General features: G+C 52.2%; 3 protein-coding genes across 8 annotated transcripts in view; 2 read left to right on the top strand and 1 right to left on the bottom strand.

Moving 5' to 3' along the window:
* The window catches only part of M1AP (meiosis 1 associated protein), a 27,142-nt gene extending 21,268 nt beyond the window's left edge, over positions 1-5,874 (top strand). For 3 of the 6 annotated variants that reach the window (XM_019616010.2, XM_019616008.2, XM_019616009.2), the window contains exons 6-10: positions 1,473-1,623; positions 2,736-2,877; positions 3,365-3,571; positions 4,336-4,494; positions 4,788-5,874. In XM_019616010.2, coding sequence (XP_019471555.1) covers positions 1,473-1,623; positions 2,736-2,877; positions 3,365-3,571; positions 4,336-4,494; positions 4,788-4,928 — 800 coding nt within the window. In that variant the 3' untranslated portion in view covers positions 4,929-5,874. Of the gene's footprint in view, positions 1-1,472; positions 1,624-2,735; positions 2,878-3,364; positions 3,572-4,316; positions 4,495-4,787 lie in introns of those variants that run through there. The other 3 variants (XM_031553750.1, XM_031553749.1, XM_031553751.1) reach the window with 3 other exon arrangements.
* The window catches only part of MDGA2 (MAM domain containing glycosylphosphatidylinositol anchor 2), a 375,704-nt gene that overhangs the window by 76,716 nt on the left and 282,390 nt on the right, over positions 1-16,598 (top strand). The window lies entirely within an intron of this gene.
* On the bottom strand, positions 5,609-16,466 carry DOK1 (docking protein 1). Its single transcript, XM_019616017.1, has 3 exons — positions 13,100-16,466; positions 12,830-13,002; positions 5,609-10,842 (listed from the first exon to the last, which is right to left on the bottom strand). The coding sequence occupies exons 1-3, from the start codon at positions 13,134-13,136 to the stop codon at positions 9,781-9,783; spliced, it is 1,272 nt and encodes a 423-aa protein (XP_019471562.1). The 5' UTR covers positions 13,137-16,466; the 3' UTR covers positions 5,609-9,780.

Raw genomic sequence — 16,598 nt, 5'->3', positions numbered from 1 at the left:
TATTTCATTTTCTCTCCCTCTCTGCAGAGAGCTCCTGACTCCCACAGCCTTAAAGATTACCCAGGCTTGTCCTGGACGTGTTCCTCTTCATTTTTAGACTCAAGTAAGGTCTCGGGGTGACACTGAAAGCTCTCCATAGTTTCTGTTGTCTCAGGCTCTTAGCCACCTGCTCAGAGTGTGTCAGGGTTGGTGTGTCCCATGACTGTTGATGCTACAGTTCATTTCCATTCTGCAGCAAACACGTGCTTTGAAGAGGATGTGACTTTATAGCCACTGGGTCAAAGTAAAAGGGGCCTTACTGAGTGCCAGAGACCTTCTGTCTCAGCTTTATGGCTCTAAAATTATGTTCCTTAGGCTTAATGATACAGGTCTGTGCCAGAGCACTTAAATAAAGGCTGTTTTTAAAAGGTGCTCGGCACATATTTTTATCTACTGGTGTTTGGGTTTTTTTGTGTGTATGTGTTTTTCCCCTTTAAGCCAAATTCCTAACCAATTCCTAACACTCAGGTAAGAAAGCAGACATAGATGCTTCCCATCAGTGTTTGTTGGCTGTGTTGTTACCACTGTGCTGCCATGGCAATCTGCATGTGCTCTTCCTGCAGCCCTTTCATGCTGCTCCACTGTCTCTAATGTGTTGCCTCTCATTGCCACGGCAGCAGAAGCACACTTGTTTTCTGCTAATGGCCTGCAAGCTGGCCCTGGTGTGGAAGCGAAGCACAGAGAGGTGCTGGGGCTCTTGCAGATACATGCTCAGCACGCAGATCAGAAGGCTTAGTGTGACTTTATTTGTGCAGTAGCCACCATAATGGCCTCCAGAACAGCACGTTATTATGTTTCTTGTTTCTCAAAGGTGAATTTTTCTTCATCATAACATTTAATTTCACATTTGATGTGCTGAATTATTATAGCTAGTGACACAAACCAAGTTACAGCAGGTTTTTTTCACCTTCCCACACTGAAGAAGTCCTTAGAAGGCCAGAGAAATCGTATGCAGCTGTACATCCTGTGGCAGTAGAGTTGGTATCTTCAGTGTGGTGTATTTCTCCCCAAACTCAGCTGGAGACAGACAGGAAGCAGTGAGGCTCTGAACCCACTGTGATTTCTATTCCCTCTTCAACTGGCCACTCATCTGCAAGGCTGGAGCTTGCCTGCCTGGTTGCCAAGCACTTGCTGGTTCATCAGTGTACCAATTATGTGGTAGCTTATCCAGTGGCAAAACTTGTTGCTTTGTTTCACAGGATTTACCATTATTCTTCCAGGGAGACATGGCTTAATTTTTAGGTAGTCTTGAGTGAAGCCAGAAGTAAAAGTCCTTCTGGGTCGGTTCCAGACAGGGATTTTCTGTGATTTTATTATTCACTACATAGTTGCAGTTGCTAAATAATATTAACTTATTGTTTGTAAGTGGCTTGAGCATGTCGTGTGCTACACAATGCTATTTCCAGCAATCTAAACCCATCTCTCTCTCCCAGTGTGTCTGAAGTGTGATTTGCAAGAAAGATTGCTCGACCCAGCTCTGCTTTCTGGGACAACTGATGGCACCCTGAGAACAGCTGATTTAAATTCACCCTGCCAGATGACAGCCTGGCCAGCTACGATGCTGTATAAACTCCAGGTTGTAAAGTAAGTGCCGTTACAGCTTTTGCTCGGTAGCTGGAATGCTGGTATAACAGTGTTCATGCTTTCTGTGCAACTTCAACTAGAAGTCAGTAATGTCAACATGAAGTGCCTGGGACTCAAAGAGCAAGTAAAATTCTGGGCTAAAACATTCCCACCAGCTATACCTCTTGGCGGTATGGATTAGCACATCCCATACACGCTGACAGGTGTGCAAAGTCTAAAGAGATGTTACCATAATGCTAGCACTTTATGAGTTTAAAAGCATAGATTTTATTCATGCAACAATTGATTCCTTCCAGAGTGAAGCCCTACAGGTTGTGGCCGTTGTTCCATATATGCTTTAGGTAGTGAAAGAACTACCTAAATGAGGCTGCTGCAATTAACTGGCTGCTAGAGCTTGATCTCTTTACTTGACTACTAGGCAAAAAAGCAGTGAAAGCTTCACAGTTCTGCAGGACTTCAGATAAGAATTTGTCTTCTTTTCCCATCAGCAGGCTCTGCTGGTAGGCACAGAAAATAACAGGAAGATTTGTTTTTAGAAAAATGTAGTGCAATTTTTGAACTTCTTCCTGTATAGTTGTTCCTAAAGTGATTCTGAGCTCGTCAGTGTTTGAAGAGTGCTTAGTAATTGTGTGTGAATTATTCACAGAATCACAGAATAGCTCGGCTTGGAAGGGACCTTAAAGTGGGATGCTAGCTGTGTGCAGGAGCAGTAGAAGTGAAGGAAAACCATAATATGCTAAAATCACTTAGGAAGAGATGTAACTGCCAGGGTGCTGTATTGCCCAAGAGGCCAAATTACTAGTCTGCTTTGTATTCAAAATGCGTGACGATTGAATGTGCTCCATGGCATGCTCTTGGCAAAAGAAATACAGTGGAATCTGGCAGCATGCTGGAGGGTACCAAATTCAGTGCTGATCAGCAATGAAGCCCTGGCAGCGCTTTCCACTGCAATTGGACTTTTCTCTGCTTCAGTTGGGCTTCGTTGTGGCTACAAATATTGCTTGTAGCAGTATTGCAGCTGTTACAACCATAGCTGCTCCAGCTCATCTCCCCCCTGCGGAGTCTTGGCAGTTTCACGCTGGCTGTGCTTACGATAAGCTGTTCATTTATAGAGCTCTGAAGTCTGAAGGGGTCTGTGAATCTGTACTATATGGACTGCCTTTCATCATCAAGCCCACAAGCTGCTGGCAGCTGGACTGGGACGAACTGGAGCTAAACCAGCACAGCTTCCACGCTCTATGTCATAGTCTTTTGGTGAGTGTAAAAATCGCAGTCTCAGAGGGAGGGATTGCCACAGAAAGGAACTGTTGGTGTATGTCCAGTAGAGTCTTTCAAGCCTGTACCAGAAAATATGTTTCAAAATGTATGGCTTCATCTCATGTGCCAGGGTTGGGCCTGTAAGTCCTTCCAGTCACCATGACTATGGCAAAGAACCTACAACGCATCAAACACGCACTCTTGCCTATCAGAAATGGGGCTAGAAAGTGCAAAATCAGGGCTGGAGTTGGGCAAGTATTTTTAAATGTGACAATAGTTAACCAAGGCTTTGGGATGTGGAGGACTTTCCATTACTCACAAGTCTTAAATTAAACTTGGATGTTTTCTTAAGAATTGTCTTGCATTCATTTAAGAAAGTTGGGTTTTCCTCAGCCACCACGCGTAGTAGTGATCTCACAGTGAATGTGCTGAAGGAAGCTGCTGTTACCTACTTTACATGTTGGTTTTGGCTTTTGCTGTTTAGAAAAGGAAGTGGATGCTTTTGGCCAAACATGAGCCACAGAACACTTGTCCAAGCTGGAACACTGTGGTGCATTCCTACTACATCATTGTCCCTTCTGACTCTGCCACTCTGCTTGTCAAACCAGTGGCTGTCAGAGAGCTCTTGATGCCATCAGCCTTCCCAGCCCTCCTTGCTGAGCATCCTGAGAGAGTACAGGGCCCTATAGAGGTAAGTCACTGATGACCCTACACAAAAATCTGTGGCAGAAATGCCAGCTATAGAAGCAGGGAATCAGGCTTGTAGTCAGCCTGCTTGCACACAACATGCAAATGCTACTGAAGATGTATTTATCTCCCTTACCACGGTAGATTCTTTGTACATAAGATAAATCAACACATACGGTATCTCTCTTTCTTCTGATAGATTCAAACTTTTGCAATTCATGCTATGCATCCACATGTTCTTCTGAGTTTTCTGGCTCTGCTTCAGGTGACGTCAGGAAGGGCAGGGCTCTTGCTATAGTCTTAGCAGGTGAACAGAGGAGGGAACAGCTGTGAAAATGTCCAGTGACAGCTGGAATATGATGCAGCACTCAAAAAATTCTTTTCAGCAGACAATATATTCTACAGTTTTCCCCCAAAGAACAAAGCCATCCCTGCAAAGAATGCTCCCCCAGAATAAACAAGACAGCCACTAATAATGATTATAGTAAGTCCTTCGCTTGTCACATCTAATTGGAGGGAATGAGGAGAAGCTTTTTCTCTCAGACAGCGGTCAGCACTGCAATGGCTGCCCAGGGAGGCGGTGGAGTCGCCGTCCCTGGCAGTGCTCAAGGGCCGCCTGGACGAGGAGCTGCGAGATGTGCTTTAGTGCTTGTGGTAGCAGTGGTGATGAGAAGAGGGTCGGACTGGATGATCTTACAGGTCGTTTCCAACCTTGTGATTCTATGATTCTATGATTCAATTGCCACCAGGTTCTTTTTTCTGTCCTAGCAGAGTGCCCTGAACAGCTTAGAAGTGGAAGTGACTTATAATCCCTTACACCTGAAAAGCAACCTCTATAAATACCTGAAAAGTATGTTGTACAGACCGCTGCACAGGCAGCAGCCCCAGCCCAGGGACCAGCGACCGGAGCGGCATCAGCCAAAGCAGGTATGACTCTTGTCTTTGACCAACACAGAGACTCTATCTCCTGATCTGCTTCCTGCAGAAGGGAAGAGGGCAGCTCCCTGACACCCTGATGGGACAGGGAGGCCAGCATGCGGCAGGGGCAGCATTCACTTACAGCTGTAGAAGCAGGGAGGTGAGTATAGCTTGTGCTGTTGAGAAGATGAGTGCTGAACAGCTGGCCTGTGCAAACACACTGAGGCAGCATGCAGTGAAGTGTTGGACAAGCTAACCCCTCCTTCCACAAGGAACATTAATATTTCATCCCTGCGTTGCAGCATCAGAGCAAAGCCAAAGCCACAGTGGCACCTCTTCTGATGGCTCCTTCTCCTGCCCAATTGTTCAGACCAGCAGGAGTGAGGAGAGATTCCTGCACACACTCCTTCCTTCCCAAAGAGGATGACAAGATCCTGCACTGAAGATACCCCATGGCACTGCTAACACCTGCTCTCAAGCAGTTAATGGTTTGGCTCCTGAGCCAGAAGCAGACAGGCAAGACACTGAGCCTGGCTGAGGTCAGATGGTGCTTCCCGTTGTTTGTAGCTCCTTGTTTTATGGTTTTGTTTGTCACTAAATCAGTTGACAGGAAGCTTTCTTCACTATGGTTTCTTGGCCTCTTGCTGTTCAGCTGTTCCCTACAACACCTGATATTTCAGCACACATCACCAACATGCCTCAAATTACGTTCTTTAGAACAGACTAGCGCAGCCCACAAACCACAGATTACCGGCAGTGAATGCAGAAAAACTGCAAGGTAGCGTGCTGGGGAAGTTGAGCTATACAGCAACATCAAGCCACCCTCGTCCTGCAGAAGGTTCAAGAGTGTTCTGAATATGCATAAAACAGGGCTTTTGAAGAATGCTGTCCCCCTGAGCAGCATTATCGGTTACAATACTGATTTTTCGACTTCCACAGCAGTCTCTCTGTCCAACTCCTGAGCTCATGGATGGGTTTGCAGCAAGTGCCAGGATAGCAGCCGTGTCCTGCACAGTGCAGTAACCCACTGCAGCTGGATCTCAGAACAGTACCTTTCTCCCTGCCAGTTGTTGCTTAGAAGCACACCCTCTTATGGCCCATCTACACAAAAGAGACTGTTCTGCAAGCTGGCATGGCCATACATTTTGGCAAGGCTTAGCAGATACAGGGAGTTGGCCTGCAGCTTTCCACAGAGCTGAGTGAGCACCAGTTTTTCAGTGCATACACGGGACAGCTGCCCCTGCCAGAGCAGGAGCTGAGGACAGTGCAACTTAACCAACGTGGGGCAGCATCACTGGGCATCCTGGATACCGCACACAAACGGATTTGTGTTCCGCGTAGTTTGTTCCAACATTCTGTTTCAAAATAAAGTCCTCTTGCTAAATGTTACCTTACTGCTTGTGGTCTACAGTGCTTCCAGTGTGTGGCAATCATAGCACTGACCTCTGTTTCCTGAGAAACAGATGCTGTTGACCAAGGGCACAATGCAGCATCGTGCTTCCTTGAGGACTGCAGTGGCAGGACAGAGCCAGCTGTTTGCTTCAGGATCACGGCCCACCAGCAGGCTCTGATTGCTACCTGTTTTCTACCCATTCATGAGATGGGCACTGAGATGGTAAAGCACCCAACGGAAGAAAAGGTGGCAAAATCCTATTTACCTCTGACAGTGGTGGTCTCATCTGACACCTGAATCTCTACAGTACAACGTGTGCTGTAGAGTCTCAGATGAGGGCAACAGGACCCCCCAAGCACTGAGGCCAAGGAAGGGCGCCACACAGTTGTTGCTGAGGTTGAGATGAACCAGACGCTGCTTTCTGTGTCCACGTGGGAGCTGTGCCATGACCAACTGCACACAGGCTGACTCAAGTGCAGCACAAAGCCTGGACACACCACTCCCCATATTGCTGTGTGCCTTTGCTGCTGGTTCCTGCTGCATGCATCTGAGCTTCCCGTGCCCTGGCAGCCCCCCATGCCCGGGCAGCTGGCAGTATGCGGGCAGCTGCTCAGGGCAGGTACCTGGAGGAAAGGGAGACATCCCCAGCAGCACAGGGAGATGCATTTCCTGGGGTGTGCGTGCATGCAGATGGCCAGTCCTCACCTCTAACAAACAAGCTCAGGGGGTGAGGAACTGAGAAGTGGCCAGAAACAAATGGCAGTAATGCACACAAAAATGGTTTCACCTCCAGCATGCTAACCAGATAATATGAAAAAACAAGCAGATAAAATAATCCCCTTCCTCCTTATCTGATCTGATGACCGAGATAGAAATTATTCGGGCAGTTCTATCAGTAGGAAAGGGTACATCAACAGCAGCTGATGGTTTACTGTGAACCAAAGGAGGCTGACAAAGGAGAAACTCGCAAAGAGGGAAAAGGGACTACAAGGGGAAAGAAACCACAAATCTGGGAGTGTTTGGGGGTTCCTTCTGAAGCCTTCTGCCTGGTCACTGGTGTGAAGCAGGGCAATAACCCTACAGCCAGTGTGTTTTTGAGTGCTCTCCCTAATGCCATTGGAAATTTCCCAATTTCCAATGGGAAAAAATAACCTGGCAGAACGGCTGTCTCACACCTGCACCATGCTACGACCCCATATGGGAGGAGGAAGTGGTTATAAAAGGACGTGTTTTCCGGAACAAGAAACAGAAAAAGGCGGTACAAAGGGGAAGATATGGCTGGGCTTTGGCACTTCCCAAGTATTTTTCTCCTGATAAAAACTGCCAACTGGCCTACAGAGACCAAGAATGCTGCTTCATCTCAGCCGTGGCTGCTAGACCTGCTGTACTCAGTAACATTTCTCAGCTGGAGTTTAGGCTTTTAGCAAAAGGGAACAGGAAGGCTCATAGGCTGCCCACATACAAGGAAGCCTGATATCCAAATGATATTCTGTGCACCACGCAGTCTGGCTCCTAGCACATAGACAAGGCAGAAAATGCCAGGATGCTGTTCCCCAAGCATGCAGACTGCATTCAGTCATGGCACAATTACTGTGATGTGCCAGGGCTATCTGTGAGCTTCGCCCAGCTGCTTCACTGTTCAACATGTGGAAATAACAGGAAACAAAAGAAGGCAGACCGAATAAACCTAATCCAGACAAAAATTCAGCAAGGTCATCTGCTCCTAGAATTCACTGCAACTTTGGCTACAGGAAGGCTATGACCAGCCAAAAGCTCACTCTGTATTTGCCTTATTTCTTATGCTTTCTCAAAGCACCTATGGCACCCTGACCTGCTTCCAGACAGTTGGAGCACAGAGCAGCAGCCTGAGGGAGATGGCAAGCCTGGTCTACAACAGTGAGCCAGAAAAAGGATTGCTCTCCAGATCAGCAAGAGCTTTCTGTGCTGCACGCGCTGTTGACATGTGGCAATGCCTGTAAAGAAAGCAGGACAAATGCAGAAGACAGATGTTGAGTTGTGTGCTTACCTTTTTGTTTTAGGCCAGTTAACGGAGAGAAGATGTCACTGTTGAAGCAAGAAGAGCAAATATCCCATCCCATCCAGGAGGAGTGCAGGGCTACAGGGAGAGCACTGAATCTAGCACAGATGCTGGAGCACTTTCCTTCTTCACTGGCATTCTTTATAGTGAAAGCTGGGACAGACACACTCAGTATCCTCAGACACAGCAACTGCAGTGATGCAGATGTGCAAATACCCAGCACATGTGTAAGGCGGAGCCCAGAGCTCAGCTCCTTGGAGGCTGCACTTCATCACTCAAGTTTTAGAGCCTTACACGGGAGTCACAAAGAAGGTTTATGGGCAGGTGCCCCCCAATGCAATACCCAGAGCTCTTCCCTGAGAATTCCTAGGACTTGAAGCACCTGCGTGGGGTCACCCCACAGCTGTGCACAGGGAGCAGGCACACACCTGTCCTGGGCAGGAACAGCATCAGCCTCTCTCTGGTTCCCAAAACACCTCTGAGGTGTTTCTCCAGTTTACTGCAGCAAAACCCCAGCAGAAAAGAGTATGCAGCACAAGACAACAACAACAAATTGGTTCAAGTTACTGCTGCACTTTTACAGCTCCTCCTGCAACCCAGACATCACACACCCAGTCAGAACTCACTGCTTGCTTCCATCTCACCAGCTTGGGAATGTGAACACAGCCCTGCACACCTTGCTACCAGTTTGTGGTTCTCTGGTTGTGAGCTTGGGCTACTGAATTCATGCTTAGTCCTCTGCACAGGAATATCAGACTTCTGCTTCCATCTCCATCAGCAGGCTGGTGAACTTGCAGAAGCCATCAGCAGCACAAGACAGACTGAGGGACAGGCAGCACCAAGGTACCTGGCATATCCCCACACAGAGGAGACAAAATCTCTCACAACACCAAAAGAGCAACATATTTTTTCTCTCTGCAGGTTTCTGCCCAAGGCACACTAAAATCATAGCCAAACCTTTCTCCTCATAAACAGCACAATTACAGTATTTGCCATCAAAGTCAGTGGGACTCAGACTGGACCACCCTCAGCCTTCCACAAGTACATGAGGATAAAAGGGGAATCAGCAGAGGAATGCACCAGGTTAAGCAGAGAACCTGTGACTGATCAAGAGCCATTGAGCTCCAGCACAGACCTTGAGCCTGGCCCTGACCAAGAGAGTTCCGCACTTTTTCAGGTCATCCCAACATGTCTCATCCTGACTAGCACACTAGAGCCTCAGTGGGGCTCATTCTCACATCCCTCAATCCCTTGGCATCAGGGCATCCCGGCCACTGCTGGAGCTGCCACCCACTGTCTCTCTGGTTTCCTCTTAGCTCGGCAGCTCTGGCACAGACAGTGTGAGCACTGCTCTACAGGGCATCACACACCACAACACTGCACCAGCATCTCCCCAGCTACGTGCCTAACATGCCACATGCAAACACTTCATCATAAGACATATAAATTTTAATATCAAAATAATTTTGTATAAAAATACTTTTGGAGACTGATGGCAAGCAGCCCCCCCGGCGCTGCAGTGAGCATCTTAGCCCCATGGCTGGCCCAGAGAGAAAGGCGTAGCACAGCCAGAGCCTCTGGAGTCAGAGCAGCAGGCGCAGTGCAGAGCCCACCCGCCTGCCCCACCAGGTGGCAGTGAGGCGGGCCCTGGAGCCGAGCAGCACCGCACCAGTGCACTCTGACCCTGGGAGTGTGGGACAGCCCCAAGGAGACACAGCCCCTCAGAGCTGACGAGTGGGAGAGGCTCTGCCCCGTCCCACACAGCCCCCAGCCCCACGCCGGGCCATGGAACACAGCCGCCTGTGCCACTCCTTGCTGAGTTTGGGCCCCAAAGCCCCCCAGGCAGGAGCAGAGCAGCAGCACGTTATATCTCTCCTAGGTCCTCATAGACAGGAGACAAGTTACACTCATCCACACACTGCTCCTTCCTCTGCCCAAGCTGGGGCTTCATCACCCGGCAGTACAGCACCTCCGTGTTGTTGTTGTTGCTGCTGTTCAGGCCGGGTTTGACGGCCGCCTTCTCAGTAGCAGGATTCCCTCGCCGCCTGCCAGGGTCCTCACTTCTTTCAGCACATTTGGAGATGAACGTTGCCGGGGGCTTGGGAGCAGGCACCGGCTTGGGGCCCTTGGCCTTGAAGGCAGGAACCGAATAGTCATCAGTACTGGGGCTGTAGGGGTACTCATAGCCGCTCTTGCCGTCGTGGCCCTGCGTGCGCCAGGCCTCACCTATGGGCCGTGCCTCGTCGTAGATGCTGGCGGCGGCGGGCAGCACGCGGGGCGCGCAGCCCTCGGGCTCGTCGTAGATGTGCTCCTTGCGCAGCGGCCCGCAGCCCTGGGCACGCAGCTGCTCACAGGTACCTGGGAACGGCGCCCGGAGCTTCACCCCCTCCGCAGCCCCCGCGGCCTTGCTGTCAATGGGGTCCGCGTACAGCGGGTCCGGCCTGGGTCGGAAGCTCTTCACGGAGTCCAGAGGCTCTGAGTAGAGGCTGGAGGGATCCTTGTCCGGCAGGACGGCCCGCGGCACCTTGGGCAGAGGGGAGCGTGGAGGGGTGCTGGTGATGGGGGGCTTGGCCTGCAGCACAGGTGGCTCTGGCAGCATCCGGGTCTTCAGCAGTGATATCGCATCTCTCTCCTCTGCTGCAGCAGAAGGCCGGGGTGCCAGGCCTGCCTTGGGTGCTGCAGCATCATCCCCTTCTGTGGGCTGCTCCAGGCTCAGTGCGTCAGCCAGGGCCTGGCGGATCAGCACCACACTGGGGTTGTCAGATTCCAACGAGTCACAGCTCTGCTGGTTCTCCTCCACCTGAGCTTTCTGTTCCCGGATGGAGGCTTCCACCAAGCGGAAAATCTCATTGCCCTGCTTGGTCTCAAAGGTGAAGTTCCCTGGTCCAGAATCACAGCGCCTGCCAGCTTCAAAGGAGAACATCACCTGCAAGAGAAGCCAGGAGTCACATCCTGCTCAGCAACACCCAGAGCCGTGCAGGCCATGCTCCCCTGATGCACAGCTGAGCACCCTGCTGTGAGCACTGAGGCTGTGCTTCGCTCAGTGGCTGCACAGCACCCAGGCAGAGGCAAGACTGCCTATCAGGCTGGAACAGCTGTGAAATGGGGCACTGTCACGGAGTTAACGAGATCAATTTATGCCCGTGCCAGGGGGTGGTAGGCCCCTGCCCTCCCCTCCCAACCCACAAAATGGGAAGGAAGGGAGGAAAACAAAAACAGCGGCAACAATCTATTGAGGAAAACTTATTTTACTAACTATGATATCGAAATGCAAGATAACACAATATAATACAATCTGATTGAAATTGAGACTAATAAATCAAATAAAATAGGAGAGAGAGAGTTCCCGAGACCGATTCAAACCTGAAAAGCTTGGAACGGCCAGGAAAGCACCCTCCAGCACCCACTGCCAGGCAGTAAGAGACCGCCCCACCCGGAAGGGCCAGATCCCATGGCTTCTGTAATGTACAGGGATAGGTGCCTGGAATTGGAGCATTAACACTTGAACTCCCAGTACACTACATGATGTTGTGATGTGGAATATTGAGAACCAAAAACAAAAAAACATAAAACCATGACAGGCACGCAGCTGAGGGGACAGCGCTGCAGTCACCCAAGGCCAGAGCTGCAGGCCCTGCTGAAGGCTGTCCTGTTCCCTGAGCTTTGTCAGCAGGTTCAACAACTGGCACCAGAGCATGCACTGGGAACTGAGTAGGGCAAGAAGAAAACAGTTCAGCAGGAGAAAATGCTGTGGATATCCTGGGTAAGTCAGCATCGGTCAGGCAGAAGGGAAGCACGAAGATAAGGAATCCAAGAGAGGAATGCAACTTCCCATAGGAGAAAGGCCAGAAACAGCAGTTCGGTTACGAACAGCAAGCAAAGCATTTGTCTTGTAAGCATCTAAGTACTTTGTCATTAACAGTAAAGAGAAGCCTTGACCAAGGCTGTACTTCTCAGGCTGAGCACACTCTTGCATAAGTTCCCACCAGGAAATGCACAGACCCTTCTCAAACCTCGGTCCCTGAACCCAGGAGAGACCAAAAGTCTTTCTGGTGTTGTCTGGCACGTAGCAACTGTCTGTGGTTCCTGTAAGAGCCTTTGAGGACAGACTTGTTTGTGTGTGGGTCAGCCATGCTGCGCACACGCACAGCCAACTCGTACCCACCAGGGGACCCAGGAGTGCAGCCACCTGCTCCTCCAGTGACTCAGCACTGCTCCTGCCTCAGGCACTGCCATCCTGAGAACAGCTTAGCTTCTGCTTCTGTTTTGGTGAAGTGCCACAGAACATGCTGCTGGCAAGCTGCAGCTGATGGCATCACTTCTGTAAACAGCCCCAGGGAGGCCACTTTCTCCCTCCCCAGCTTAGCAGGTACAGCTTGCAGTCTGTGTAGCAGCAGGATAGATGGGGAACCTGCTGCTGCAGAACACTGGGGAAGCACAGGCCCACACAGGTCAGTCAGGCTCACGGCAGTGTGCCCCAAAAGGTGAACACATCCAGAGCAGAACAGGTGTCTCAAACAGCCCGTCCTGCTCCAAGTACTGCCCTCAAGAGGATGAATACATGCTGGGAGCCATCAGAGTGCCGAGTTCCCCAGCAGCATGGATTTGGAGTGCAGAGGGAGAGAACAAGGGTGGGCAGTGGCTGCGATGGCCTCAGTGGGAGCTGGGAAAGGACGACGTGGAGCAGGGCTGTGCAGCTAGGCCCCCCAGAGGGGTGGGAACACCACAGCTCACGCTGCTGCACAGTGACACCACTGAGGAGCTGGGGGCAGACCAAGGGTCACAGACGCCCCAGAGATGCTGCTGTGGTCACCGAGGGCTGCAGCAGCCGCAGCACTTGGCAGGGTCCACAGCATCAACGCCACAGCAGCCAGGGACGAGCAGTACCCTTGGCTGCCCATCCACACACCCACCTTGTCCCGGCCGTATCTCCGGAGTAGCCGGTAGGGCCAGACGTAGAGGATCTCACTGCTCCGCGGGTCCTTCAGGATGAGGCTGTCACGTTCAGCCTTGAGCACGTAGGAGCCGCGCAGCTCGCACCGCTCCGCAGCCTCAGTCCGCTGCACTGTCACCCAGAAGGCATTCACTGCAGGAATAGGGGCGCTCAGGGGAGGCAAAGAAATCCCACCCCCTGCTTTCAGCACTGCCTGTAGAAGCCCAGCAAGGGCAGCAGTAGACCCCACCTTCATCTCTCGAATAGTAGATAGAGTTCACGGCCATCTCCAGGACTGGTGCCTCCCCACTGCCCTCTCCACAACTCTGGAGTGCCACAGCAGCATTTCTGGGGCCATTCCTCTGATGAGAGAGAGATGATCAATGCCAGCCCCTCTGCCTGCACCAGCTTTGCAAGGACACCCTGCGGTCACTGTCCCCTGCCCCATTTTCCCCAGGCCCCACTGCTCTCCGCAAGGGGCCCACCCAGCCCAGCACAGCTCAGCCAAGCCTCCTCCCACCCAGCACCACAGACCATACCTACCCAGAGTGACATGGACAGAAAGAGACAGGACTGGGTAGGAGAGGCTGCACGGAAACCCTAGCACGACCCTCAACCCAGTGCATGGGACAGGAAGCAGATCGCACAACCATAGGGGATAAAAATCCCCTCTAACATCATCAAGCTCAACCCCAATTCATCTCCACCGTGCCCATTGGCCATGTCCCTCAATGCCACATCTCCACAGCTCTTGAACACCTCCAGGGACATGACCCCACCACTTCCCCGTCCCAATGCCTGACCACTCTTTCAAATAAGAATTTCTCCCTCCCCTTCCAGCAGGCCTCCCTCCAGACCCTCCCTTGAGCAAAGACAGCACTGACACAGTCCCCTCGTGGGACCCCAGTGCCCACAGCACCACTGCCCTCTTGACCACTGGGGCAGCTCAGGCTTGGCACACAGGTGCACGCTGTGGAGGCCAAGAACAGCCCCACTTCCACACAGATGTGCTCTGATATCAGCTGATATCAGCACCCAAAGCACAGCACAGGCCCGGCTGCTCTCCTAGCTACACAAACAGGAGAGGGAGCAGATGCCATTACCCAGCAGCCCGCGTCCTGCTTCTGCACAGCCAGGAAGACAGTGCCAGGATTAGCGCACAGACCGCAGAGGGAAGCGAGCACTCCTACTTTTAGCATATGCAGAACTGAAAGTGCAACACAAGCACTCTGCCAGAGGCCACATCTCCACGGCAGAGTCCCCCGAGGACCCGTGTGGTAGACGCACCCTTGGTGCCCCCAGGGACCCTCCTCTGGGGCAGCCCCATGCAAACCAGGGGCCCACTGATGTTCTGCAACAGCCCTTCCAGCGGATTTTGTGCTCTTGCATGAGGGTCCGAGCTCAGAGCAAGCAGGAAACTTTCCCAGGGTCACGTGGCCGGGGTTGCGGCACATCTTGCAGAAGACAAGCTGCTGCAGTTTCAGTTTAAAACTAGTCATATGAGCTCCCCTGCAAGAAGTAAGGCCCAAACAAGGCCAACAGATTCTGGCTTCTAAACAGGATGCGCACTGCTAAAACCCAAAGTCCAAGAGCTGACAGCAGCCGCTTCTGCTCTCCTGAAGTATCCAACGCAGCAGAGCTCAACCTGGAATCAGGCAGCCAAGAACCTCTGAGGGCTTTGTTGGACTGTGCCTTTCCTCATCTTCAAAAGAAAAAGAATCAGAATGGTTTGTGTTGGAAGTGACCTTTAAGATCCTGTAGTTCCAACCCCGTGCTATACGCAGGGACAGACTGCTCATAGCCCCATTCTACCTGGCCTGGAATGCCTCCAGGGCAAGAATGTTCACAACCTCAGTGGGCAACCTGTTCCTGTATCTCACCACCCTCACAGGAAAGAATTTCTTCTTATTACCTAGTCTAAATCTACTCCCTCTTTAAGTTTAAAGCCATTTCCCCTCATCCTGTCACTACCTGCTCTTATAAAAAGCCACTCCCCACCCTTCCTGTAGTCCCCTTCAGGTCCTGGAAGGCCACTATCTCGTTTCCTCTGAACCTTCTCTTCTCCAAGCTGAAAACCCTCAGCTCCCTCACCCTGGCCCTGCAGGGGAGGTGCTCCAGCCCTCTGATTATCTTTGTGGCCCTCCTCTGGACCTGCTCCAACAGCTCCACATCCTTTTTGTGCTGGAGGCTCCAGGACTGGATGCAGGTCTCACAAGAGCACAGCAGTGGGGCAGAATCACCTCCCTCAACCTGCTGCTCACACTTCTCTAGATGCAACGTAGGATACAGCTGGCCTTCTGGGCTGCAAGGACACACTGCCAGCTCACACTGAGTCTTACATCAACTGACACCCCTAAATCCTTTTCCTCAGAGCTGCTCTCAAGCCATTCTCTGTCCAACATGTATCTGTGCTTGGAATTGCTCCAACTCAGCTGTAGGACCTTGAAAGAAATCCCATCCTGAACTCAGATCATCTCCCCAGCCCATTCCCAAGCTGCTCACCTTCTGGACAGCAATTAACACAACACAAAATCTCACTCTCCAAGCAGATGAGCAGAAATTGCAACCAAGCACCTTCGCTTTCTTGCAGAGACCATATGCAGCAGCTCCTACGCCTTGTGCTCCAGGGCAGGCCTTCAGTACAGCCCCTTGACCTCACAGCACCTTGCCAAACTCATCCTTAATCTGCTGACCAGCTTCTGGACCCTAAGTGTGTAACTGGCAGCTACCAGGTGAACAAAGGTGTTAGCATAGCACTGCTCCAAGCAAGCGCTCCCTGCCTTATCACTGCTCCCACCATACTGAAGGTGGGTGGTGGGCTCCCAGCTGAGCCCCAGGAGCCCTGCCTAGGACAAAGGCTGCAACGCTGTCTGCATGACACAGGGCCACAGACATGGAATGACTCCCAGTGCCATACCAGTACCTTTGAGCCGGGCCAGTCACTGACAGCTGCAGGGAGGCCCTGCAGAGAAGCCCAGCCTTGCATCCATAGCCTGAGTTTGGCGAGCACTGCCCAGCAGCAAAGAACCCTCCCACCCCAAAAGGAGCACAGAACACACGTGGGTCCAGGCGGGCAGGGACCCCCCTCACGGAGCCATGTGGATGCCCACAAGTGCATCCACAGTTCACTGCCCTGTGAACTGCCTTCACAAGGATGCAATGCACAGCTGACAGCCAGCCCGGGGAAGGGCAGGGAAGCTGGAAGGTTGTGCCGCGGGCCAGCACGGACGCTGGCACCGGGGAGTGACCCCTAGGCTCGGTGAGGGGCCGCCCTGTTCCCAGAGCTGCTGGTGCTTCCCAGGAGTCTGACGGGCCCCAGAGCCGGGTACTGCACCATGCTCGGGGTTCCGCTTCTGCCTCTGCAGGAAAGGCAAGGCCAGCTGGGTCCGGAGGAAACACCCCCAGCTCTCATCCAGCCCTCGCCAGGTGTCTGCAGGGGGTGAGCAGAGCTCCGCGCAGCAGCACAGCAGCAAAGCGGATGTCGCAGAGCGCAGGGCACAGGCAGGAACCCCCGGGGACAGCGCGCTGAGCAGCCCCGCGGTCCCACGAGCCCAACCCGGGCAGCTGCTGAGGCCGGAGCCGCTTCGAGGGGCCGCGACGCCGAGACGCGAAGACCCCGACCCCGCCCCGCTCACCGGGAAGGCGATCTCGCACAGCTTGGCCACCCACTCCTCGCTCTGCTGCTGCTCGGCCGCCAGGAGGTAGCTGCGGCCGCTGGTCTCCAGGCGGAAGGCGGCGGTGCCGGCGCG

Source organism: Meleagris gallopavo, chromosome 5 (assembly GCF_000146605.3).
Source record: "Meleagris gallopavo isolate NT-WF06-2002-E0010 breed Aviagen turkey brand Nicholas breeding stock chromosome 5, Turkey_5.1, whole genome shotgun sequence".
NCBI classification, from domain to species: Eukaryota; Metazoa; Chordata; class Aves; order Galliformes; family Phasianidae; genus Meleagris; species Meleagris gallopavo.
This window is presented reverse-complemented; position numbering and strand designations above follow the sequence as displayed.